General features: G+C 35.2%; 2 protein-coding genes across 2 annotated transcripts in view; one reads left to right on the top strand and one right to left on the bottom strand.

Moving 5' to 3' along the window:
- The window catches only part of TBCD (tubulin folding cofactor D), a 152,298-nt gene that overhangs the window by 42,898 nt on the left and 83,377 nt on the right, over nt 1–26,023 (top strand). The window contains exon 14 of the mRNA XM_015810193.1: nt 260–354. Within this exon, the coding sequence (XP_015665679.1) occupies nt 260–354 (95 nt within the window). The remainder of the gene's footprint in view (nt 1–259; nt 355–26,023) is intronic.
- On the bottom strand, nt 2,040–13,984 carry ZNF750 (zinc finger protein 750). Its single transcript, XM_015810204.1, has 3 exons — nt 13,868–13,984; nt 5,871–7,462; nt 2,040–4,209 (listed from the first exon to the last, which is right to left on the bottom strand). Exons 2-3 carry the CDS (start codon nt 7,277–7,279, stop codon nt 3,510–3,512), a joined length of 2,109 nt encoding a protein of 702 aa, XP_015665690.1. The 5' UTR covers nt 7,280–7,462; nt 13,868–13,984; the 3' UTR covers nt 2,040–3,509.

The following is a 26,023-nucleotide window of genomic DNA, read 5'->3' as shown; positions in this document are numbered from 1 at the left end:
TTTTTTTAAAAAACTATTGTTCAAATTGTTTAAATATTAGGTTAATGTATATCAATGCAACTTGCAAAAAGGGGGAAAGTGCAATATCACTTTGGGATTATGGTCTGATTGATTCATAGTGGCATGTTTAAAGGAAATTTTATTTGATTTTATGTTTTGCTACACAATTACACAGCACCATGTAAGATACTTCTTTGGCACACATTTAAAATCAGAATTAAGAAAAATCATCCTAAAATCCTGTTTTCTAAAACTGCAGTTTTCAGGAAACTGATAATGCGTGGCATGGTGGATGTTTGGCACTGGCTGAATTGGGAAGAAGAGGATTGTTACTACCTTCCCGATTATCAGATGGTAAGTGTTTTCTAAACTGAACTGAACCAAAAATAAAACCCCTCAAAATAAAATTAGATTTGATTTGATAGAATTATATGTTAATAATTAATAGCTGTTTGTATTTTCAGAGTCTGAAAGAAATGTATATCCTGGCCACCTGGATGTTCCTTTCTTAATATTTAAGATAATGACAGCACTAGCTGTCTCCCTTAGTAAAAGACTTCTGTAGATTTTTGTAATATTATTCTGGTCTCTTCAGAAATTTTAAGAGAATCTTGCTTTCTGTTGAAGTGGGATACCAAGAGCTTGACTAGGTCTTATATATAAGAGAGCCAGTTTGGTCTAGTGCAGAGCTCCCCAACCTTTCCGGGTTGGTGGCCTGGAGGAGAAGGGAAATGTGTACGCGTGCATGCGTAAACAGGCGCACACACGGCGGCAGTGCTAGTATCCACATGCATGCACAAGTGAACCGCTTGCACTGGCGCTGGCAGTGGCGTTGACATTTGTACACCTGCGCAAGCAGGGTGCTAGCTCCTGTGCTTGCGTAAATGGGGCTGCTAGCATCCGCACGACAGCGCTACCACGATGGTGGGTGCGCGCACACATGGGTTGCTTTCTTTCTGTTCCTCTTATAAATAACATACCTGACTGGGATCTTAATATTGGGAAAATTGGGAAATATTTATAAAATGTGGATTAACTGTGCTTTCAGTTTCATATTGACAACCATGCTGCAAGTAACTGAATGGCCTGGCAAAAATGTATCCTCAAAGTTGATTTTGCATGATACTGGAAGTCTCCGGTGTCTGAATGTCTAACTTGGCTCTTACCATCCTCCAGTTTCTCCTAAAATATTATTTTGCTAGCACTTATTATTTTTGAATAATCTCCAATTATCCCATCTATGTCTTTTGTTAACTTAAGAATTGGATTCAAGATCTGAAGTTGGATTTGTACAAATGCCAGTCCTCATAACCAAAGAAGTCCCCCAAAAAGGATTTGAATCCACATTTTCCCATAGCTTGTCTAGCACAATCTTGGTTGCTGACAATTTGTTTAAATCAAACTGCCCTAATTTCCTCAGAGTTATTCCTGTTACAGGTAGGCCTTAGTTAATGACTGTTCAAAGTTGACTTACAAGAAGACTTACACCCAGTCCTTGAAATTATGATCATTGAAGTCTCTGTGCAGTCAAGTGATCGTGATTTGGGTGCTTAGCAATTAGGATATCAAGGTGTTCTGTTGTCTGTGATCGCTATTTGCAACCTTCACTGCTGGCTTACAAGCAGCATAGTTAATGGGGAAGCTAGCAGAAGGTTTCAGAAGGTGATCAGAAGATGTCACGTTTAAGGACTGTGAGATTCACTTAACAACTTCAACTGGCAATCCTGTAGAACAGGGGTATCAAACTGCCGGCCCGTGGGCTGGATGCGTCACATGGAAGCCGCGGCCGGACGCGTCACATGGAAGCCGCGCCCACCCCATTGCCGGCAATGGCAAAACCGGCCCGATACGTTGCACGACGTCATGTGACGTCACAAGTTTGACATGCCTGCTGTAGAAGGTTGGTCTGGTCATGTGACATTATGCTTTATGACTATATCACTTAATGAAGGAGTCGTCAGTCCCAAATATCATCATTAAATAAGAACTGCCTATACAATGTTCATTAATCACTTATCATACATGGCCAGTTCTCTAAAGGCTTGACATTTTAATACCTCTGGATAATGGTCATACTATTTATACATTTCATTTGTAACCTATATAAGTACAGGGATTCTTGAACAATGTGACTTTTCTTCAATTCTGATCAAAGGAAAAATGAACTGTTATGACTTACACTTCCAAAGACTTCTTTGAATTTTGCAATTTTGATGGTAAACATATAATAAGAAAGAAAGATATATTTTAGGATGAAATATACTAAAAATGCATATACTTCAGTAAATTACACTTAGAAAGATATATTTTGCTGGAAAATATTCAGCATATGTACATAAATAACATTTAAATACAGATTTTAGGATACATATTTGATTTTTGTGCATTTTTTAAAAAATGTAGTTTTACACCAGAAATGGAATAAATATCAAACAAATGCAACATTGGCATGAATCAGAAATAGAGTGATCTGTATTTCTCCCCAGCTAAACATTGTTACAACTGATACTTACAAAGATACATTAAGTTGTAATTTTCTGAGGAATATACATAATGATACTTAAGATTTATCTGTACCCTTTATGGTTTGTTTCTTTGCAAGCTATTTTTTGCTACAATATACAAATTTTATTGTAAAAAGAGGAAAAATTAACATGTAAAATGGAAAATCATTACTAACGACTATGAAACGTTCATTAATACCTATAGTATACAATTTATTTAGTGCTGCAAACTGATGGATGCAAAATATAGAATTCACAACATGGGATTCCTTCTAATATGAATTGAAATAAATAATTTCTTGATTTGCATTTCTCTTAGTACTTGGGACCTGAAGTTGCAGTTTATCAAACATGTAAGCTATTTGTGTAGGACTTCTACTTTGTATAAGTACTAAAGTTTAATTAATTTGATTAATTTAGGATCTAAAATTTAGACCATAACATTTTTATTTTGGACCATTCGACTTGGGAAAAACACAATACCAAACTGTAATTTAAAAAGGTTTAATATGAGTGCTCTAATATATTATCAATGAGAATTCAATAACACTAAGCTTAAGCAACTGGAAATTTTCATCCTTAGAATGTTGATAAAACAGCAAAAATACATTGGACAACAAAAAACATAAAACAAAAAGATTTGAAAATGAAATTAGTCAGAGACACAATAGAACACTCTTATATCCAGAATGTGCTTCTAGAAGCTCTATTTTTGGAATAAATTGTTTTCCCAGCAGTGCATTTAAGAAACATGTTTCTACAATAGTGCATTTAAGAAATTATCATTTAGCTTCAGTTTTACATTTAAATGTTCACTTAAAAAAGATATAACTATGAGACATTTTAGTTACTTTAAAATGTATATACAAGAGATTTTAATATTTACACAGTTCAATTGAATAGAATAAAGAATCTGCAAAGTAAAAATAAAAATTAGTACTGAAAAAAATTGGTACTGTTGGATAGTGTACATATGAGCTATACTGCGTATTTGGTGGAACAATATTATGTTATCCTTGTTCTCTTTCTCAAAGTGAACACTCGACTACATTCATTTGTTCTTACTCTTTTGGTTCCTTGTACTTTTATTGCTTCTCTGTGATTGGTCCTTTTTTGTCCTTTTGTTTTTTTACAATGATTATTCTGGGTTTCTGATGGTTCAGCAATGGAATCTGCATACTGAGAATTGTTCTCTTGCTTATTTTTCTCTGCGCTCTCTTTTGGAATTGTACTTGGACTGTAGGAAGCTAATTGACAGAGAGCAACGGCTGCAGTTTGTTTCTGCTCATCACAACTCTCAATTGTCCTTGGTTCCTGCTCTTCTTTTATAGGCATCACAGTAAGAGACTTATTGAAGAAACTTTTGTCTGTTTGATTCTTAGGGTTACATATTTCTATCCCCAAATCTTTAGTTTCAGCCTTTTGAAGGTTATGATCTTTAGTTTCATATGAGTTCTGGAGACATAAGTTTACATGACAGTTGTCCTTCACTGAAAGGTTCAAAGGCATTTCCTGCAGTTCCATGCAGTTCTGGTTTTCTATTTGGACAGTGCTTGAATACGTATGTGTATCAACTAAGTTTGCATCTGGTTTCTTGGAAAGATTAAGCGGTGTTATCCCTGAATCGTCTTCGGAACTGGACAAAGGATCTTCATTACTGTCATTTCCATGCTGTACATTTTCCTTTTCATTAGCGATGTCACTACTGAGAGGAAAAATGGAAAATTTTATTGTGTAATTAGGCAAAATACCTAAATGGGGTAGATATTTTGAATTAGAAATGAAACAAATTGGTTGTATATAGAACCAATTAGTAAAATTCTATCATTGTTACACAGAGATACCCACACCATTGCAAATGCATTTGTTTATCTCGTTAATATTTTTACATGTGGAAGACATAGTTTTAAATCTCAGGTGACCTGTGAGCAATTCATACATTTTGGTTTATTTTCATATTAAGATAATTACATAAAAGAAAATTATGAACTGTTATATACCGCCTGTTGTAAATCTCTCTCTCTCTCTCTCTCTCTCTCTCTCTCTCTCTCTCTCTCTCTCTCTCTCTCTCTCTCTCTCTCTCTCTCTCCCCCCCCCCCCTCTCTCTCTCTCTCTCTCTCTCTCTCTCTCTCTCCTCTCCCTCCCTCCCTCCCTCCCTCCCTCTCATAATTTGCATGGCATACAGTATTAGTTCTCAGAGTGGTAAGAATTTTTATGCACCATGAGTTGCTTGCCAACCTGCTGGTTTGCTGCCGTAAATGTTATATAGATATGGATTGTGTAGGTTAAAAGTGAATTGAATTGGGAAGCTTTTGTATTTTTTGTGAATTTTTATGCAGGGGTTCCCCTGAGACCTAAAAGTAATTTCAAGTGTTTCTCTGGAATAAAAAGCTTGAAAAAGGCTGGTCTACAATCTGCTTTCATGAAACAAAATATTTAATGCTTAATCCTAATTTTATTGGTATGTTTAATCAAAATGTTATGTTGTTCCATAAGTTCTTCTGGTGTTTGTTTATATTGCTTGGGTTTGCATCATATTACTATCTTTATATAATTTTGTTCTCACACACTGCCAACAGTAAAAAAATGGTGAATAACTATAGCATAAATATAGTAAATGGCATTGTTTGTATAAATAACTGTACAAATAGCAGCATTTAAGTTAGCAATCCTGTGCATGCTTAAACATTTGATTCACTATATAGTGCTTATATCTCTGTAAATATGCATAAGGCTAGGCTGTAAACAAATAATAAAATAAAAGAAAGATTATTTACTATAATTCCTACTAACTTTCATGTGTTACCCTGTTATTTGCCATACATATCCCATTCCCTTGATATTTAATTTAATTTAGGATAATAGCACAATAACAAAACATAATATAGAAATAAATTGTAGTGAGACATTTCTTTGAAAGGCAAAAGTAAAAGTCCATTGACTGCATTCCTCCCCATTCTCCCTCCAAAACCCCTGCTATCCTCAGTCTGTTTCTTCATTGGATAGGGAGAAGAGAAATGTCTTTTTCCTCATTCAGCACTCAGAACAGCAAATCATTAGACCAGAGCCTACCAAAAAAGAGGTAGTGATGAACTTAAGAGGAAAAAAGTTTGAATTAAGATAGCCCTGCTCTTGCTCACTGGTATGTAACCCTTGCAAGAATATTCCCTCCCCCTTTTAAAATAAACTTTTCTAACTATATATAGTTGCAGCCCATGTATTTCCTACTTGCCCTGTGTTTTCCAGTTTGACAAGTAATGAAATATGTCCTAGGAGGCCCTATGTAATGTATCTTGAGGGCATGTTTGCTTTCACCATAGACTTTAGCAGGAAAAAAAGGCTTTAAAAGAGCATTTGACATTTTACCTTTTAGGAGTATTTCCTTTGTCTTCCTTTGATATAGGCGGAGGAGATTGGTCTGTACTTTTCCTCACAGGTCTAAATGCTGTAAAACTTTCTTCAGCTTGATCACATTTGTTAATAACTGAAGATGACTTATTAGAAAGATCAAATAGGCCTTCGCAACCATGGCTAGTTTGAGTGAAATTTGTTGGGCTGGGTCTTCCTGGGGATCCAGTTGCCGCACTTCCAGCACGAGGACTCATTTTGGCATTTTCTCTTTCATTTTGATCTTCTTTAGAATGACCTTTGTTATGCAGCATAGGAATTTCCTTTTCGTGGTCATCTGTTTTTTTATGAGAATTTTGTGATGATAACCTGGCTGGACTTGAAGAATGAGGATATAGCAAGGTTGTTTCCTCCATTAAATGAGAATTTGTGTCTCTGTTAATATCTGCAACATGTGGTAGCCTGTAAAATGCTGATTCTGATGGTCTACAAAATCCATATGGCACTGAAAGATTTGGGCGATATGGCTGGAATAAGCGGTAGTGTTCATATGTTGCTGGATTGATGGGTTTAGGAAGTGGTCCTGGATGAGGAAGAAAATGTCTTTGATCTTGGGAGCTGTAGACAGACAGCACTGAACTTTCACATTCATGAGAGTTTCCTGATAGGAAGTAAGGTGCATAGATAGCTAATCCATGTTCATACAATGAAGGTGAATATTCTGGAATCATGGGTTGTACATAAGATGGAATGGAAGTGAAGCCTTTTGCAGGTGTAATTTTATGACTAAACTCTGGAGTAATAATTGTACCACCTGTTTTCCATAGATTGTTTGGAGCATGAAAGGCTGACTTTGTTGGAAAAGAAGGGCTTTTATTAGAATCGGAAAGAGAACTTAATTGAGACATATCATTATTGTCCTTATTGTGCCGATGCTCTCCCACTGGAACAAATGCAGAAGGTCTTACAATGCCTTCAAGAGCAGACTGCATATTGATTGTACTTTCTTCTTCGTTACAAATAAGAGTTAGTTCCTTTTCAGTAGGTGATTTTGATCCATGCATTGATATATTTGTCACTTGGTTTTGAATTTCCATATTTTCCTTGGAGTCATCTTTGGCAAATGCATATTGAGGTTTAGAATCAAAATTTGAGAGGGCCTTGGAAGAAGTTGGTTTGGCTGCAGAGTCTGCCTGAGTGATCTGCTTAATCTCCAAAGAATTTGACTTTGAACATTTGATAACACGATCTTGTTCTGTCACTAGTGTAATGGAGTTTTTGCACAGCCCATACTTCATATGGTTAAAAAGATGTGATTTCTCATTGCAGGTAAAGGGGCACTGAAAGCACTTGTATTTAAATGGTTTTCCTGGGGGTCTGGGGATATAATGAGGTTTTTTTGGTTTACGTTCTTTGAGGAGGCTCATCTTCTATTCTGATGTTATGTTTAGGATTGTCCTTGTGACAATTAGTTAACAGAGCTTTAGTTCGTTTAAAATTAATTTGTGCTTTTTACTGTTTCTTCCAGCTCAAAAAAGAGCTTTCCAAAAGATTTGATATGAAGCCAGTTTTGGAAGTGTCAGGAAATAACAGCGCTTGCAAACAGGAAACTGTAATACAAAAATTAGTGTTAGAAATATTAGTGTCCTTTTTATAAGGATCAAGGATATGCACATCTCTGTCTTCTGGGCCTGAGACATTCTGTCATTTATTTATTTAGAATATATTCATTATGTAACTATTCCACCTTTCCTCCTGAGCCGAAGCTGAATACATAGCATTTCCACTTTTTTTTTCTTCACAGCAACAACTGTTGGTTAGTTTGGGCTGGGAGAAAGTGACTGGCCCAAAGTCACTCATTGAGTTTCTATGGCTGAGAGTGGGCTTGAACTTGAATCTCTCTGTTTCTACATTATCCTGGCTCTGAATTTTCCATTGTTCTCTGGAATATACCTGAATACTATGGATCGTTTTCTGTTCTGGAAGATTTACATCTTGAAAATGACATGGTATTTATGCTATGGCCAAACGTTCTGGGATAAAAATGAAAATATTCAGGAAAGCAGCTGAAACTGAACAAAACTGAACAACCCTGTGGGAAAATAGAGTCTTTTGAGAAGGGCATAAGTAGGTCATTAGGATGAAGATTATCCCCAGTATACTATCTTTGAGTGGAATGACATTTAGATGTCTTGTTTAATAGCCATTTACTGAACTTTTCCTGAGTATGTCTATTTGCTTTTCAAAAGCCACATTAGTGACATATAATCTGTGTAGTGTGGAGTAATATATCACCATTTTTCTAGTATTTCTCAACTCTTTATTTCTTTTTATCCTCAATGCAGAGAAAGAAATGGCAAAAGGAAAACAAATGAAAACTTATTCACATAAGACAAAGGTGGTAGAACACAATGAATCAGCCCATCACAGTGGTGCTACACTCTTAGAAAACAGAGGTCTACAATTTAGTACTCTAGGGTTCATCTCCAAACCTTTGTGCCTGTTGTTCATTGCTAGAAGTTATATTGATACAAATAAGGTCAACCATCTATTTTCTCAAAAAATGTTAAATCTAATTCTATTTCAATCAGATTGCACTCTTTCCTGGTCGCTTGGAAAAATGAAAACTTCAGCTCCAAAATACTGCAGTTAGTTTATTGACTAGATCTGGTTACAAGTAGTATACAATATAAATATTAAAATAGTTTTAAGATTTTCAAGCATAATTTAAAATTCTGGGTATAATCTGTAATTCTGAATATCATTTGGTGTAAGAAACCAAATTCATTATAAAGGTCTACCTGTATTTTTTAAAAGCTTAAGACTTTTTTTTGTATCATTATCATCATCATCACAGTTATCTATGGTGGGAATGTGAAAAGGATGTATGCTTTTGGTCCTTTAGTTGGCCCAGTAGCTGAAATAGATTTTAAGTGGGTGGTATAATTTATTTATTTTATTTACTTGCTTCATTTGAACTATTCATTTTATATATATACATACATACATACATACATACATACATACATACATACATACATACATACATACATATAAATAATTGTTTTATATTTTATTATTAGCCATCTTTTTCCGATGTGACATGGTAAGCTAAGCTATAAAATTAATAAATTCTAAACATTGCATTTTGTTGTTTCTGACTATAGTATTTATTAGTTTCATTGTATGACTAAGCTGCTGGTATTATGAAAAAAAACTTCTATTTTTTCTCAAATCACATGCAAGTCTATTATGTTCCTTTTTTTCTAAATTTATAATTCCAAATATTTTATTTTTTTCTTTGTAGAGAGGGTACATTATTCCTTAGAAAATTGTAGCTGCTTTACCGTATCTAACACCACATTTGTTTTTATAAGGTATTTCAAAAATTATCCTGTAGATTTATGTAATGATATTTCAGAAATAGCTTATAATTTTTATAACTTATTCCAATATTGGAAGATATTCCCCAAACCCCCATCCATGTAGCATGCCAGACACTGGTCCACAGTATGCCAGAAACTGGGCCGTGTAAACAAGCAAAGCCCTATCCACGGGATGCAGGCAGTACATGAAAGCACGTCCCCTCCGGTCCACGGAAAAACCCTGGTGCCCAAAAGGTTGGAGGCCAATGTTCTACAATGTAGAATTGATTCTTTATTTCCCCTTTCTGATATATCTTGCATTTATATTTTAGTGAGTTATCACCAAAGTTCTAAAATATCTTTCCTGGGCAAGATATAGCTCTATAAGAGAAGATACAGACATTTATATGTGAAGTGATAATTCTGCCCTTTAGTGTGAATACCGAATCTCTTTGCCCTTTTTGCCACATATTCCTTACTGTAAAAGTTCTTCATCATTTGCTGTGGCTCTCACCATCCTGAATAACTTGGTGCCATACTCAAACTTAACTGTATGAGTTTGCCCTTGATTCGAAATGAATTACAAGTATGAGAAAAGTGAAGCTAATTTAGAAGAATCTTAGGTTTTATAAACAAGATTGCCCTAAGGGGAAGCACCTAAGTCTGGAGTAGCACCCTAATTAACTGACCTGAGGTTCAGGGGTGTCTCCTACCTGAAATTCTGGTTGAATTAATTAAAGAAAACTCTTACAAGCAGCACGGGAAGACTATCCACTCAGGATGTGACAGAGAAAAAGATGAAAGCAGAGGGAGAGGGAACTGTAGGTGGATTGAGACTATGTGAAGAGAAGGCAGGTCCTGGTAACAAAAGTAGAAGCTTAAGCATAATCCAGTTGAGCCAGTTAGGGAAAGAGGAAGAGATTCCATGCTAGGGAGAAGTAGGGTGGAGTGGGATTGACTCCATCCTGGAGAGCTGACCCAGCTCTACTAGACAGCAAACGAGCTTTTTAAGCAGCCTAAGCAAATATTTAAGGACTGGCTAGTATGCATACTTTGCAACATCCCACAGCGAGTCTGATGTTAAGTTATTGAATGCTAAGTTATTGAATGACATCTTGTTGCAGTTTCTTTCTTGGTTTCTAATTATGTTACTAATGAACTCACTGTTGTGTAACATGGCTGGTCTCTAAGGTACAAAAAATAAGAGTCCAGCATCCATTGATTTATAGAGACATAATCTACTGCTTGCTTTCTCTTAGAAATAAAACAAATGGATACTTTTAATACAGGCTGGTGATTTGCTCTGCAGATAAGTCAGACGGGCTTGTATTAACTTGTTCCATTATGTGTGCTGATTCTGAAGGCGTGAGAATCTCTCAGAGTCATGTTCTCATGATTTTATAGATGTGTTATGGCAGAGATCTAAAAAGTGATGATTTCATCATGAACTGTAAGCACTATTATCAAAATGATGACTGTTGCAAAACCACATACTGTATCTGTTACCCGAAACTACAGTAATACAGGGAAGTGATGGCTTTACAATTTCTTCAAAACTTTTTTCCTATTCATGTTTAAACTACAAACTAAAGTAAATGCAGAGTATCTAATATTTTCAATGTAAAAATATTATAAATGTGATTACAAATTAAACTATAAAATTTGTCATTCCTTAAAAACAAATATATGTCAATAAAATTTTATGTGGGTCTTCCTGGATTTTTAAATTCATACCTGTGAGTGAACATTCATGCCATACTTTTTTTAATTTTTACAATCTCACTTGATTCTCTCCTATTACTTTTAAACTTGCTGTTTTTCTATTAGTTACAATATAAAGGTATATATCAATTTACAATATAAAAGTGTATTCTAAATGAATTTTGCTTCCCTTTAGTTCACTATTTACTGGTTTATTATTGATATTTCTAGAAACACTTTTCCATAAAAGATAAAAAAGGAATTTTTATTTTCTTCTGATACAGGTTAGAATGTAAAGGATGCTTAGAAGAATTTGGTGGGGCTTTTTTCAGCTGTTATTTCCAAATTTAGAAGGCTTCAAGCAAGTGCTATTAAATATAGGGGCTATTTGAAAATTGTAAGCCCTACTATGGGACTTTTTGGATCCCAGCTACAGAAACTATATAAAATAGTTTTGCAGTTTGGAAAATAATTAAATAGCAAGTGAATGTTATTATATTAGCTTTCTGACATAGTTGTTTGAATTAATTTCTATGTGCACACTAATTTATTTGGACAATATTAATAGAAAATAAATACCCATCATAAAGTGGCAAAATATGCTTAAACAATGCAATTTTAAATTTAGATAATAACCAAAGTGAAAGATTTGATAACTTCAACTTATACCTAATGTACCTCTTTGTGCTAGCTTTGTGTGAAGAAAGCTATGTTAGACTATTGTAGCGCAGAAGTCTGATAACAAGTTTTCAGACTAACATATTTTATTAATTAAATAATATCCGATGATGTGATATTTCAATTCACAAAAACTTATTCCTTTCAATAAAATTTGTTAGTCTGAAAAGGTGCTACCAGATTCTTTCTAACCTTTGTACTAATTTATAAGCCTCTGTGCAAATAATACTTCAAGTTACTGTTGCCACAACAAACTGTCCCCCAAGATTTACAAAGCCAATAGCAGTTTGAATTTGTATTCTGAAATAAGAATATACTGAAATACAATAAAAGATTGCTTAGTATGCACCGTTAGTTCTTGAAGAACAAAAAAGGAAATAAAAATAAGCAGTATGTGTTTCCTTGCTAAAACTAAATTTCTATTAATTTATTGCACACTTAAAGCAAACTTGGAATTTCTATACTTAATTATCATGTGTATGGGAATTTGCATATTTATGAGAGATATATCTTTCCAATAACAGATAACTTAATAATAAAACTCTTTTGAAATAATCAGCCTCTTTAGTTATTTCAAATAGAGAAATGCAAACATTGGGTGCAAAATAATCTTTATAGCAAAAATCTATGTAAATAATAATATGTATTCTATTGAATTTATTCTCCTGTGAATAAATATAGAATTGTAGTCTTAAGGATTCCATTATATATTTGGAATGAACATGGATGATTTAAGTATAGTGAAGTAAAAATAGGAATGGGCTAGTGATAAATCTGAATTATGCTTGGTATATAAAATCATTAATTGCCATTCCTAGCTTTAAAAAAAGGAATATTACTTGAAGATGAAATTAATTGAGTTAAAATGAAATACATACTGCTATTTTTGTGAAACAAAACTATCTAAACTGAAATAGTGCTAGTGCCAGTTAGACATATGTAGACATATATTTTCTGATTCCAGCACTTTTTTTCAGATTAAACTGGCAGTGGTCATGCTTGTGAAAGGATAAGCCTTTATAGATTTAGGAGAAAAATTGAAGTCTTGTTTGGCAGTATATACATCTTTTAAAAAGACAAAAGCTATATTAATTTCTGTTAGCCTTTATTATTGCCTATATAAATATTTTGAATTCAGCACTAAAAAATAATAACATTTTCCCAATATAAAGTATTTTATTTTTTTAAATATTCAAAAGTGCTGTTTCAAAATATTCTTTATAGCACATTGGTGTAATGATCTTGCTTAATATATCATAGTTACAGCTGGCTAAGCAACCATTTTTAAGGAACATTATGCATATGGTCTGCTGCTGTTGCAGCATTCTTTTTTGTGATATTGATCTAGGTGACGAGTCTTTGTTGAGGTGGAGCATTTAGAAGGGCATGCTATGATTAAAATATTGTGATGTGGCATTATTGCATAACTTAAAATCATGCCACTGTCACCTATCCAGCATTTTGCAAGAATGAGATTTCTGAGTTTTATTCCAGTCCAGATTTTCCAGTGATTAATTACTCCACCCTTCTGGATTGCTAATGTTTAAAACTAAAATGAGTGATTTTATAAAAAAATAAAAATAAAAAATTGCATCCTTGATGATGGATATAAAATGAGCAAAAGGATAAATTCTGTAGAAGTCAGTATGAACTATAACGAAAAAGGATTTTACATTTATACATTCCAAGCACAGGAATTATTTGGTTCTCCATTTTTAAAGCAACTTAAGCCCATTTTATACTAATCACAATAGGTATTCATTCATTTATTTATTTTTCAAAGTAGATTAGCAATGCAATATACTCTTCTCTCACATATTTTACACACACACTTTTCTTAACAAAGTCTTAATTATGACTGTCAGAGCAACTGATACTATACTCATCTGAGTACATCAGAAAACCTGGCTTCTTAATTTAAATATTCAAGCAGGTCGGAATAATTCACTTGAATGTGTTAAATGAGGGAATTTTAAAAGTTTATTTTACACTGGAAATTAATGAATTCAGCTTAAAAATAACTAATAGCACTTTAGATTGGACAAAATAATATAGTAAATAGACAATGTTTTGTACAGATTTAAATAACAAATTACATATTGTATCATAAGTCTGCTTTTAAGAATAATGCACCTGTACTGGAAAAACCGTGTCTTGCCAGAAAGGCAGAACATGCTAAGGAATAACACTTAACTAACATGCTTTACTTAGCTGCTTGTCTTTTCTTTTAAATCATTTTGTAAATAGTTCAGTGATTGAAAGCTAACTTACCTGTGAGTTTGGGAACTCGGATCCAAGTTGTTCGAACTATTAAACTGTTGCTGTCAGTGTTGAGAGAGAAGTACCTGTTCACTGCCTGATTAAGTGAAACTGAAGGAGGCTGTTTCAATGGGAGGGACTTAAAAGTGTAGGAGTTAAGCCCTGAGGGTGTAGAGATGCACCTGATATTACTTCAGCCTGAAGCTACAGTTCATGTGTTTCCATCTACTGCTTTCATTTGATGTTACCTCAGCATTTGAGCTATCGAGCAGAACTTTTGTCATGTCTGTTGCCTTCAACAAGCAGTATTTGTGTTATACTCTGAGTAAATAACCTCCTGTCAAGGGGAATGGAACATGACACAGGCATGTTTCTCAGTTTAAAATCTTTGAAATCATTTCTGAGTAACAGGGAGTTCATAACTAAGACCAAATGATCATTGCAGGCTGCAACCCAAGACATGACTCTGTTTGCATTTTCTTATCCTGGTCTTTTCAGCGAGAATACTTGTATTCTGTATACTTGGCTTCCACCTCCACCTCCCCCCTACGTTTGTCCTTATGATAACTTCTGTCCAGAAACGGCAAGACTGTGTGCTGTAGAAACCTGCCAAAGCTTGTCAGCAGTTAGCAGCTATAAGGTTGTAAGTGGAACCAAGTCATTTCAGCAGGACATTGATTAAGTTAATTTTTTCTTTAATGGTCGCTAAGCATATTGTGTGACAATTGTACTATTACTGTGTGTTATTGTATATGTGAATAAACCAATATTTAGCCTGGCAAAAAGGGAAAAAATCAGTTTTATAGGAGGGCCATTTGTTGTCACAATTTTTAATCACACTGGGTATTCCTGGAACTTTTCTTAGTACAACAATTCTTTAAGGAGACAAGGATGAAATAGTTGCATAATATAGTTTGATTCTTAGGGCTAGGAGTTAGTGCCAGGATGCTGCTTGAGTGCAAAGATTAATAATACAATTCTATTAAGCAGAGCAGCAGGTGTAACTTCAGGGAGAATTCTTTTTGTCTTTTTTCTAATTAATGGAAGCCTATCAGGGAACCTATCTAAGGGAGGGAGGGAGGGAGGGAGGAAGGAAGGAAGGATTTTTATTTTCAAATATATGTGCAAAGTGTTATTTCTATTGAATTAATGATATGACTATGCTTTTTCTTTTTTTGAAGGGATAATTATTTGACAAAATTGATAGTGTAAGCATGAAATGGAAGGATTGTAGTTTTTATGGCAGGGGTGTCAAACTCGCAACATCATTTGATGTATCGCGACTTTTTTGCCATTGCTGGCAATGGGGTGGGCATGATTTCGCTAGGATGCATCCAGCCTGCGGGCCGGCAGTTTGACACCCCTGTTCTGTGGTTTGTTTTCTGAATGTTCTGTGATAGTGTTGTCCATAATAATGACCTCTAGATAGAATGGACTCTTTGTTTCCCATCATCCCACATAAGCACTGGTATATGATATCCTGTCTGGTAATTATTGGTATTGTAGTCCATTACTGTATATCTGGAACATTATGGGAAAGGCTAGGCTAGAGCCAAAGTGAATATTAAATTTGAAAAGATATTTATTTATACATACAAAATTGTGTAGCTGGGCAACTCACAGTAATTCCAGGTGGTGTACAACATTAAAAATCCAGTTAAAAATTCACAATTTAAACTTTCCCCTATACACGGTGGCAGCAACAAAATCAAACAGCCATTTGATCAGCTTCAAATGGGGTCACCGTTGATAAACAGAAAAACAAGGTGGGGGTAATCTTGTCTGGGAGAATGATGTTCCCAAGGGACATCACAGAGAAGGATTTTTTCCCAGGTTTCACCAGATGTACTTTCTTGATAGTTATGACCTGCAACTTGCCCTGTCTTTCTGTTCTGGTGGGCCAGGTAGTTGTAATTGGGAAGAGGTGGTCCATCAGATAACCCCCATGTAGTGCTTTACAGCTGATAACCAGCACCTTTTTGCACCCAGAAGCAAATTGGCAACTAATTCAGCTACCTCAAGAGAGATGGTACATGTACAAATATGGACTTGCACATGCAGGTTGCTGCATTTTGAGCCAACTGATGTTTCTAGATGTTCTTCAAGGGCAGCCCCATATAGAGTGCATTGCAGTAATCCAAACCTTAACCTTAACCCAAATGGGAAGTGACCAGGGTGTGGTCCAGGAAATGTATGCTTTTAAATGTAAAAAGGAATCTGCTCCATATTTTCAAAAAGTATAATTCTTAACAGTATTTTTTTACAATCCCCACATAATCCTTTGACATGAAAAGAACTCTTCTGATTGTGCTTTAAAAAATGGATGTGCTTAAGCAATTGTGCCAATCCTTCCTGACTATGGCTCAATAATATGACAGTAACTTTAATGCCCCTCCAATTGAAAATAATATTGTTGATTGGGCAATTGAATTAATTCTCTGTCTGGCCTCATAACTTTCATGACCTATGAAATTATCAATGCAATATGCTAAACTAAGAAATGATATCTTGAAGGCCTTGCCAATGAGACAGGCTCCTTTTACTCCTTCCATTTTAAAGTGAAGACAAAATAGGTTGTATATTTTTTCCTTATTTACATAGGGGTTGCTTTCAGACATAGCTGCCGCTAACCACAATTTAGCTTTCTACACACCCAGTAGCAATTTACCTCAAATTGTCCTTGGTTTGTTTTCTAATGAATATATCATTCAATCCTAGAGTGATGACTACTATTCTTCAGAAGACTAAAATGGAAATAATAAAGAAACTTACAGGAATCTAGATTCCTGCTCTGGCTTCTCTTGACCATAAATAATTACAGAAAATTATAAAGGACATGAGATTGCTTGCAGACCAACATCTGGGGATGAGGAGAGAGCCACCAGGTCTATGCATTGTTAAATTGTGGTTGACGGCTGTGTTTTGTACATGCTTTCAGAAGAAGAGATCTACAAATAGTGATAAATCTAGTTTGTTTTTCAGATTGATACATAAACAGTAAGAAAAGTGCTGCAGGCCATTTCTTTCTTTAAATTATTTATGTGGAGAAAACTGTTGAGGACCTGTGAGATGCATATTCAAGCCTTGCCTCAACTTAGTATTTCCTTGTGCTGTCTTACAGATGAAACCCACACAGTACATGTTCTATAATTTAAATCCCTATAATTTAAAGAAGTAAAAATACTTCTTTAGTCTTATATAATATAAGCAAATTCATGCAATCGTAGAGAGGCACAACTGCTAGGTTCTGTTGCTCTTCATCATCTAACACCAAAAAGGTAACTGGTATTGTCTGCTGTATTTGAGTGAGCATAATCAAATTAAATGCAGGTAGAACAAAGGCATTGTTAATCAGTAGAAAATCAGGCTTGGAGATTAAGATTCAACCTGTTCTGAAGGGCTTGCACTTCTCTTGTCAGATTGCCACCTAGGAGTGTTTCTTGATCTGGCATTACTTTAGGGTGGTGGTGGTTCCAGGTGGCAGTGCTAACATGTTTACACAATCATATTCATAATATCAAACTACAATAGCATATTGGGATCTATGCTATTGCAATATGTGCAATATGGGGCTGTCTTTAAGAGAATCTTAAAAAAATCAGTTGCTACTCAATGCAGTAGCTAGATTATCAGTACACAGTACTGTGGTCACATCAGTTCTATACTGAAAGATCTGTAGTGCTGTTAGTAACGTTGGAGTGACTTCGGTGTCCCCTCATCATCAACCTGCCAGGCTATTATAGCCTACAGGAGTAGCCCTTCTAAAGAAGCACATATTTGCAGAGATCCAAATGTTATATTAGTGGAAAGGAGTCTTCTCCTTTGTCAGTGCCAAGGTTGAAACATTACTTCCTTTGCTGCCTCTGCTTTGAGAAAGTGTGTCAAGATGAAAGCTTAAAATTCAGAGTTTTAACTTAAGAAACTATTTATTCATGGTTTTTAGTATTGCCTGTTCACCGCCCTGAGTCCCGCAAGGGAGATAGGGCGCTATATAAATTTAATTAATAATAATAATAATAATAATAATAATAATAATAATAATAATAATAATAATAATATAATTGTAATATAATAATAATAATAATAATAATAATAATAATAAAAAGAACATTTTGATTAATATTTTGATTTATATTTGCAACTATTATATGATCAATCTTTAATTATATGAAATGCTGTATTTTATTTATTAATATTTATGTGATGTGCTATTCTTTTTTTAAGGAGGGATATGAATTCAGTAATTAATAGTAGAAATAATGATATATGATTCAGATGTACCAGCTTCAGCCTACAACCCTTACAGATTACACCATATCTAGCCTACAGCTTTCAAATCTATAATCATCTCAGCAATGTGCTGGAATTTGGTATGTGTACTTTAAAGAAAACAAACTTTTGTTTATGATGCTGATTCTAATGACCCTTACTCATTTTTTTCTGTTGTATTTACAAAGGAATGAACAGGATATCTTAAGTATACTCTCATGACATGGGCTCACTGTAGGACACGGAGGGGAAAGGGGAGAACAATTAGACTCACTAATGGGATTATGGTCAGAAATTATACTCAGAGTAGTGAAAGACAATTTAGCACAATATTTACTGGAATTACATATTTAAATAAAAAATGCCTGGCAGTTTCTAAAATTACTTCAGTCCTGGTATGATTAATATCTACATTTAGAGTTATATTTACTTTAAAAATAAACTTGAAGGGCAGATTTAAGGGGCTGTCTGCTTTAGGTCTCCCTGAATCTCTCCCTATGTATTGTGTGTGACAGAACAATCCCCTGCTGTTGCCAGTCTCTTGTGCCCATTCTTCTTGCTGTGATCATAATGAAAACAGCACAACCTGAATGGATTTGACAGGTAAACAATGGAGGAAAGGTAAAGCTGGGTCTTATGAACAATGATGGCTGTTGTAGAGACTGCAGTGAAAGGTGCTACTCTGCCACTTGGGCTTCCTACCATTGCTTGATGATGGAAGGCAGTGGGAAGTGGATGTTATTTGAGACGGTGAACAACATTTAGGTCAGGGGTGTCAAACTGCCGGCCCATGGGCCGGACTTGTCACAAGGAAACAGCGCCCACCCCATTGCTGGCAATGGGGAAAATGCTCAGATATGTCATGCGATGTCACGTGATGTCACAAGTTTGACATGTCTGATTTAGGTGATCAAGTTAACATGGAGATTAAGATGTAACTTCTGTAAGGAGGAGGATTCTCATGGTGATGGACTTTGTTCTCTCTCTGTGATTGTTGTGTCTACCTGGAATGGAAGCAATCACTACAAATGTTATGTAGCATGGCTTTAAAAAGAATAATAGTAGTTTGTCTTTCTTTGACAAGGGAAGCATGTGTTTCTCTGCAGAAGAATTAAAAGTTAAAACTGTATTCAAAATGAAATCTAGTATCTATAATACCTAAAGTAAGCAGTAAAGATGCATCCTGATCAAACAAGAAACACATGCTTTTCCCCTGGCAGAGAAAGGCAAACTGCTACTCTCTCTGCTCAGTTTTAACTATTAAAACCTGTCCTGTAGTTACCTTGTTTTTGTTCAGTTGATATTACAATTATATGAAAGAACCAAATAGCAAAGGATCTCAGTTTTGTGTTGTAATTTAATGATATCTTGTTTTAAGAGAGATTCTTAGTCCTGTTGTTATTATTCTCCAACAAATGGTTTGAGGGCTTGGGCTTTGTCTTACTGCTACAGATCCTTTTTCAAAAAATTAGGTATTTGGACTTAGATCTTAGAAGCCTTGTAGATTCTGAGGTTGCCCCTGAAATATGTGACATTTTCAATTTATTATTTATCATGACTGAAAAAAGGAACCTGTGTTTCAGACTAGATAATTTTATTTTAAAGTATTTTTGAATGTCAAACCTTTCTTCAGATAGGTGGATAAAAGATTACAGATGGAAAAAAGATTACAGAGAAGCTTGAGATCAAGCACTAGATCAGACAGATGAGAATGCAAAGATAAATGCAAATGTGAAAACATAGGTAAAAAGTTGAGTTTCAAGGCATACATAGAAGATTGAAGGAACTAGAAGCAGATGAAAGGTAAAGAGCAGGTTCTATTATCTGTTTATGATGTATACTTAAACTATCTCTTAAGGCAACCTGGAAATGCAGTTGGTGTAAAATATAGCTGTCAGGATGTTAGCATGTAGGAAACCTATTGCAATATTGAATCAATTGTCTGACTACCCCTTCTGGGTGGTGCACGAGAAGGAAACAGCCATGTGGTGACAGAGTGGAGAAATGAAGTATGCCATGTCCCAAAGGTGCTTTTTCAAGAGGCAACTGGATTTTCTTTGTTTTTCCTTGAAGATGTTTCGCTTCTAACCCAAGAAGCTTCTTTAGTCAGTCATTTTCCTCCCAAGGGACAACCATGACCTGGATGACTGAGAATCTCCATAGACATGAAGTATGCCGTGTGACTGATTGACTGCTTTGCTGATTATGAAAAACAAATTCCACACCGGATGATATATTTAATTGTATGAGCCCTGTAGAAGCCATTTGTCCTAGATTCCATCATTTTAAAATAAATACTCCTGGTCAGCAAGGTCATAATTAAGGATGTCTTAGAAAGACTGAAAATACTCTACTTTGGTTTCCTTTTGAGCCGGAATCAGAGGGGTGGTTTTTCAAAAAAAAAAGTGGGAGAAATCCCGACATCTGGTTGTACTGGCGCTTAAGACACAGGACAGAAAGACAAGGTATGTCAGATAGAAAGACAGAAAATACCCTGGGAAATGGATCTTTACTTTTCAAAATGTTATTAATTTGAAGCAGACTGGTAAAGAGACCAATGTATCACTACTTGGAAATCAATAGATTCTGCAGGGTCGCAAAGGACTAGCTAAGGTTTCTTTAAGAAAGTTAATCTGTTTTATTTTTTTATGTTTGTCAATCTGAAGAAAGCTGGGGAAGTGATGCTGGCCCCTGGGCATGATCCCAGTGCATCTAAGAGCTTATTAAAAGCCAGCCACTCCCTGGAAGTGGTAGCTTCTAGGCAGACCTGCTCAACTGGGCTGTAGCTGAAGTAGAGCAAAATCTGCAGGTGCAGTTGGTATTGTATTAAACTGGAGGCAATAGAATAAAGTACCTGGATATGCAAGTTCAGGAGCACAGCCTCAGAGACAGGATGCTTCTTGTTTTCTTCATTAATGGATATAACTGGTCCTGGAAAATTGACCTAGAAAAGCTGGTAGCTCTTTTCCACTGTTGAGGTGAACTAATTGTACTTTCATCCAGCATTGTATAATTATTACATTTATATGGACCTATCACCTGATAGGTGACACCCTTCAAAAGAGGATGACTGCAATAATCATATTGGAGGCGATGTAATTCTAGGTTTTATGCAGTGTTGATTGTTATCATTGTTAACAACATTTTGTACAATGCAATTGGTACGAAATAATGCCAGTGTGTCTTGGCATATCATTTGGAAAAAAAAAACCCCGACATAGGTTTCATAATATAAAGTGTCTGCATCTCTTAAAGCAGGCTATAGCTTCTGACATTCAATACATTTTAGGGGGGAAAAACATTGATCAAGGTTTAGTAATTATTGCTCCCATATTTAGATTTGTCTGTGGGATTCCAATTTGTCAGAAAAGTTTTTTCATTACTAACAAATTATAGAGATTTATAAATATACAGTATAATTATATCATTCCTAATAGAAAAGAAATAAGTGAGATTGAGCAGAGTGGGTGTGCTTTGGGTCCCATAAATTAAACAGTCCAAGAAATAGATCTTTTCTTTTGTAGGTTCTGGAATGCTATCTCCTCAGAAATCCAGATGACTCCATATTCATGATATTCAAGAAACTACCTGGTTATTCTCCCAGACTTTGGGCTGGGTGATAGTTGTGCCCCAGCTGATTTGTGTGTGTGTGTGATGTAGTGGTTAAGGTATTAGGCTAGAAACCAAGAAACTGAGTTATAGTCCTTCCATAGACAGAGGTATATGTATCAGGCTGCTCAAGATTTCTTTTTCTTTTTGTTTTTAATTGTTAGCCATTCAGAATCATAGGGAGTCAGACAGTCTCTAAATTTTAAATAAAGTCAATATTATTGCTCTCTTTTAGATAATGTACCAAAGTTTTACATATTTTTAATTATTGTTTATACACATCTCCCCTTGCATATCTCATTTTAAATTACATTTCATGAAGTCATTGAGTTTTAATTGAAATAGACTTTACCTTTTAACATCCCAATAAACAGCAAAAGCTATTTGAAGACTAGCTAAACTCCAAAGTTGTGAAGATTTTACACAGTCCCTTCCTGTGTGTTTTTCCAGTTCCGCTTGCACAATCATTGACTTACGTGTAACACCTTTTGAAGCACTCTTTTGTCCTCCTTAATGTCTTCTAATCTCCTACTTTGGTGGGATGTTACAAGTCTGAGCAAGTTTGGCAATTTTGGGGGCAAAAATACAGCAGTTTAATGTGTAATGTCTTAAACTTGTGATTCATAGAAAAATAAGAATTATTATATTCTGGATCACTTATGTATATATTTAAGGATTCATGCTGTCAATGTTAATCTACTGCTGAACATAATTTAGCAGGTGATGTGCTATGTGCTTTAGGGGAAATAAACACCAACTTTTTCAGATATCTGAGTTTTTATTGTTTCCTTCCTTAAAAGGAAGTAGCCAATTAATCCTTTGCTCTCCTTTTAACCGAACAACAAAATACTCCTTCATCATAGCTGTACTTGATAGGGTAGTATGAAGAGAACTTGCCTATAAAGTTGCCAAGAGTCGGACACAACTGAACGGTTAAAACTATTAGAAAAATACCCTGATCAAAATTGTATAAGATCCATCATTTTTTTTCCTTTTCTTGTTCTTTTCTTGCCGTTTTTTAGAAGTGAAAATAGAACAGATAATACTACTGTGAAGTGGGTTCCATTTCCTTTCTTTATTAAAAGAATATTACGGTAATTATTCCAAAGTGTAAATCGTATTTGTTGATATAGAGCAGTTAAGATTTTAACTTTTTCTAGTCCTGCTGATTTAAATAATTCAGTGAACATTTCATCTGCATCTACAGCTAGTCCTCAACTTACATTTTTTTAGCCAACATTCGAAGTTACAACACCGTCGAAAGAGGGATTTACAACTCACATTTATCACTGTTGCAACATCCCCACAGTCATGTGATCAGAATATAGGTGCTTGGCAACTGGCATGTATTTACAGTGGTTGCAGCGTCCCAGGGTTATGTGATTGCTATATGTTCCCTTCCCAGCCATCTTCCCATAAGCAGAGTCAATGGGGGAAGCCAGCTTTGCTTAATGACCATATGATTCACTTAACAACTGCAGTGATTGTTTAACAACCATGACAAAAGTTGTGAAATTGGGCATGACTCATTGAACAACTGCCTTGCTTAATAATGGAAATTCTTATTCCAATTGCGGTCGTTAAGTCGAGGACTAACTTTACTCTTTTTTGATAACTTTCTTAAATATATCATCCTTCTACAAATATTCCTGTCATTCTACAAGGTTTTTCAATAGTTTCAATATAGCTTTCCCATCTTCCTTTAATTTCATTAGAGAACAGTTCATTTCCCTGACAGCGTGATGAGTGGCATAAATAAATAAACAAACAATTTAATACTTCTGGTCATATTGATATTATAAAATATTTTCTTTCTTGAGCATTGGCCAGTACAGTGAATTAAGCTGCACTATCATAAAGAACAAGTTTTTATTTTAATTTGTAATTGTTACTGCATAAGTACTAATATCGGTACTAGGAATGTTTAATCCTCACAAGAGGTAATATGGTACTTCTCAAAAACAGCCTCCGGGAACTTTTTCCATGTTCCTGCACAACCAGTTAAATTCATTTTTATTTTTTTTTACCAATTTATTCAACATGCTGGAGAACCAGTTAAACTACATTTTTCAGGACAGTGCTACGGCTGTTATTTCTTTTTTGCACAAAATGTAGAAGAGAATACCAAACTATTAGTTCTGCTGTGTGGCTTTCCCATGAACAGAAATCTGCGTGGGTGGATTTTTTTTTCTTTTTTTCTTTATGCATTTCTTTAATTCTAGTGTTAATTTCCTATGACTAAAAAAAGTTTACTTTTATCCCCATTTCTTTTTTTGCTGGATCTCTTTTTTTCTCTATTTTGTGGTAATACTGCATATTTTTCCTAGTGCAAAAGATGGATCTTTTGAGATAATTTATTGTATTGTAATTACCATTCTATTCTTATCCAGAGGAGCAATCAATAGCAAACTAGGACATTTGGTCTGTCCATTCATTTTCCTTCAGTTACTGTTGAATTTGCTGTTGGTGAGAAAGATTGGGAGAGACCATTTGTTATTCAATAAAATGAATATCACTCCATTTAGAGGTTTTGGAGTCAATATAAGGAAGTTTGTTAAATTCATATTTATGTATTGTTTGGATTAATAAGTTTGAATGTCCTGTACAGATAATTTTTAATGGATTGTTAGCTAAAAATAATTAAAATTCATTAAAACAAATAAATACAGTGCCATACATCTTATGTTTTGCATTTGTTAATAAAGAAGAAGAATGGAGATTTGGGACTTCAAATCACATTTAAAATTTGAGGGTGTTGCAAGTGAAAGTTGCCAGCACTAGACCACCATTTTGGGACATATGGGAGGAGAAGTAAAATTAGTTTGAGAAAGCAAATAGGCCAGTGATGTGCTAGGGCCTGCCGTTCAGGTGCAGGCCTTGAGCAATGGACAAGGAAGATCCCTGGAGGGACAGCCCAATGAAGAGTTCAGCATCTTCTTTTCCCAAGTGGCAGAGTGTAGCCAGAAGTGCATCCTTTTTCCTGCCAGTTGGGTAGGAATGAGTTTCCACCTCCTTCCCATCAAAAGATAGACTGCCCTCTCAGTCAGGTTAATCTGGATAGCTAAGGAATGCTGTCTTTGCTACTTCCTGCTTCTGTCCACCTTTCCCAAAGTTGCCATTCACTTATACTTGACTCATGAGCATGGAACCCAAAGAAGCCTTGAAGGACAGAGGGAAGATTTAGAAAGCTGTGGCAGGAAGGCAAGTGGGGATGCCTGTTTCTCCTGCAATTGCCACTGCTACAGCTCCTTGCTCCAGTGGCAAGCCAACTGGCACCAATATGATCCAGTAATCTGGTAATTGAGCTAGGCAGGTAGCAGCCCCTCAGCTTATCTGCTTAAGTCCAGAGATGTGTCTTCTTATTTATTTATATTTCATATTTCTTAACTGCCCATATCCCTTGGAGAGGGACTGTGGACAGTGTATAATATAATCAATAAAATCAAACATTAAAATCAGAACAATTTAGGATTAGAAGTTTTAAAATTATAAAAACAACATTATAAAAATTTCAGAAGGTAAAAGATTCCACAATGGGATTAGCAGTTGTTAATACAGGCAGGGGGTGAGCTTCCCATGGGGGGGGGGGGACAGCTAGTCCCATCATTGTATGGGCCTCTGGGTCCCCCCTACAAGGCTACACAGCCACATTTTGTGCCCTTTGTAGAAGGCCAAGAGATTGGGGAATTTCCTCACCTCTTAGGGCAAGATGTTCCACAGTGCAGAGAAGGCCCTTTTCCTATACCTGCCAGTTAAAATTCTTTGATTGACAGGGTCTGTAGCATATCTTCCCTGCCTGAACAAGTGGGACAGGCTGATGTGATGAGTTCCGTACAAAACTTATATAGCACCTCAATGAAATTCACAAGCTGTCACCTGTTTTAGCTGTTGCTCATATGTTGTGTGTGTTTGTATGGTACTAAGCTATACAAAATGACTTGAAGGGCAGTGTATGGAGGATTGTAAGTTTGATACCCTTGTGTTTAACATAGTAAAATTAAATCCTTGTGGCCTTAAAAAGAAGCTAAGGCAACAATAAAAATGCTTGGCATCTATTTGATCTCTCAGAAAATGTTCAGCAGAGATTGATTAGAACAATCCTCTGTTGGATAGTTAAAAACACTGGAAGGAGAGATCTACACTTGATTGGCAGCAAGAGGTTGCTAATGAGTGCTATTTATCTAAAGCTTCCTGTTTTAGAGAAATGGGCAAGGAAGAATACTTTAAACAATGTTTTTGGTGTTGATGCTGTTATTTTGTTTATAACATAATTTAAAGGCCTTTTTAAAA

Source organism: Protobothrops mucrosquamatus, unplaced genomic scaffold (assembly GCF_001527695.2).
Source record: "Protobothrops mucrosquamatus isolate PMUCROS unplaced genomic scaffold, P.Mucros_1.0 scaffold_36, whole genome shotgun sequence".
Lineage (NCBI taxonomy): Eukaryota > Metazoa > Chordata > Lepidosauria > Squamata > Viperidae > Protobothrops > Protobothrops mucrosquamatus.
The sequence above is the reverse complement of the archived record's forward strand: the minus strand, read 5'-3'. Positions and strand labels throughout refer to the sequence as shown.

Bases quoted from the DNA above. Each gene is read 5' to 3' on its own strand.
- ZNF750 (XM_015810204.1), bottom strand. From the start codon at position 7,279: ATGAGCCTCCTCAAAGAACGTAAACCAAAAAAACCTCATTATATCCCC. The intron at 4,210-5,870 runs GTAAAATGTCAA...TTTTCCTCTCAG, and splicing joins AAAGGAAATACTCCTAAAAG to TAGTGACATCGCTAATGAAA.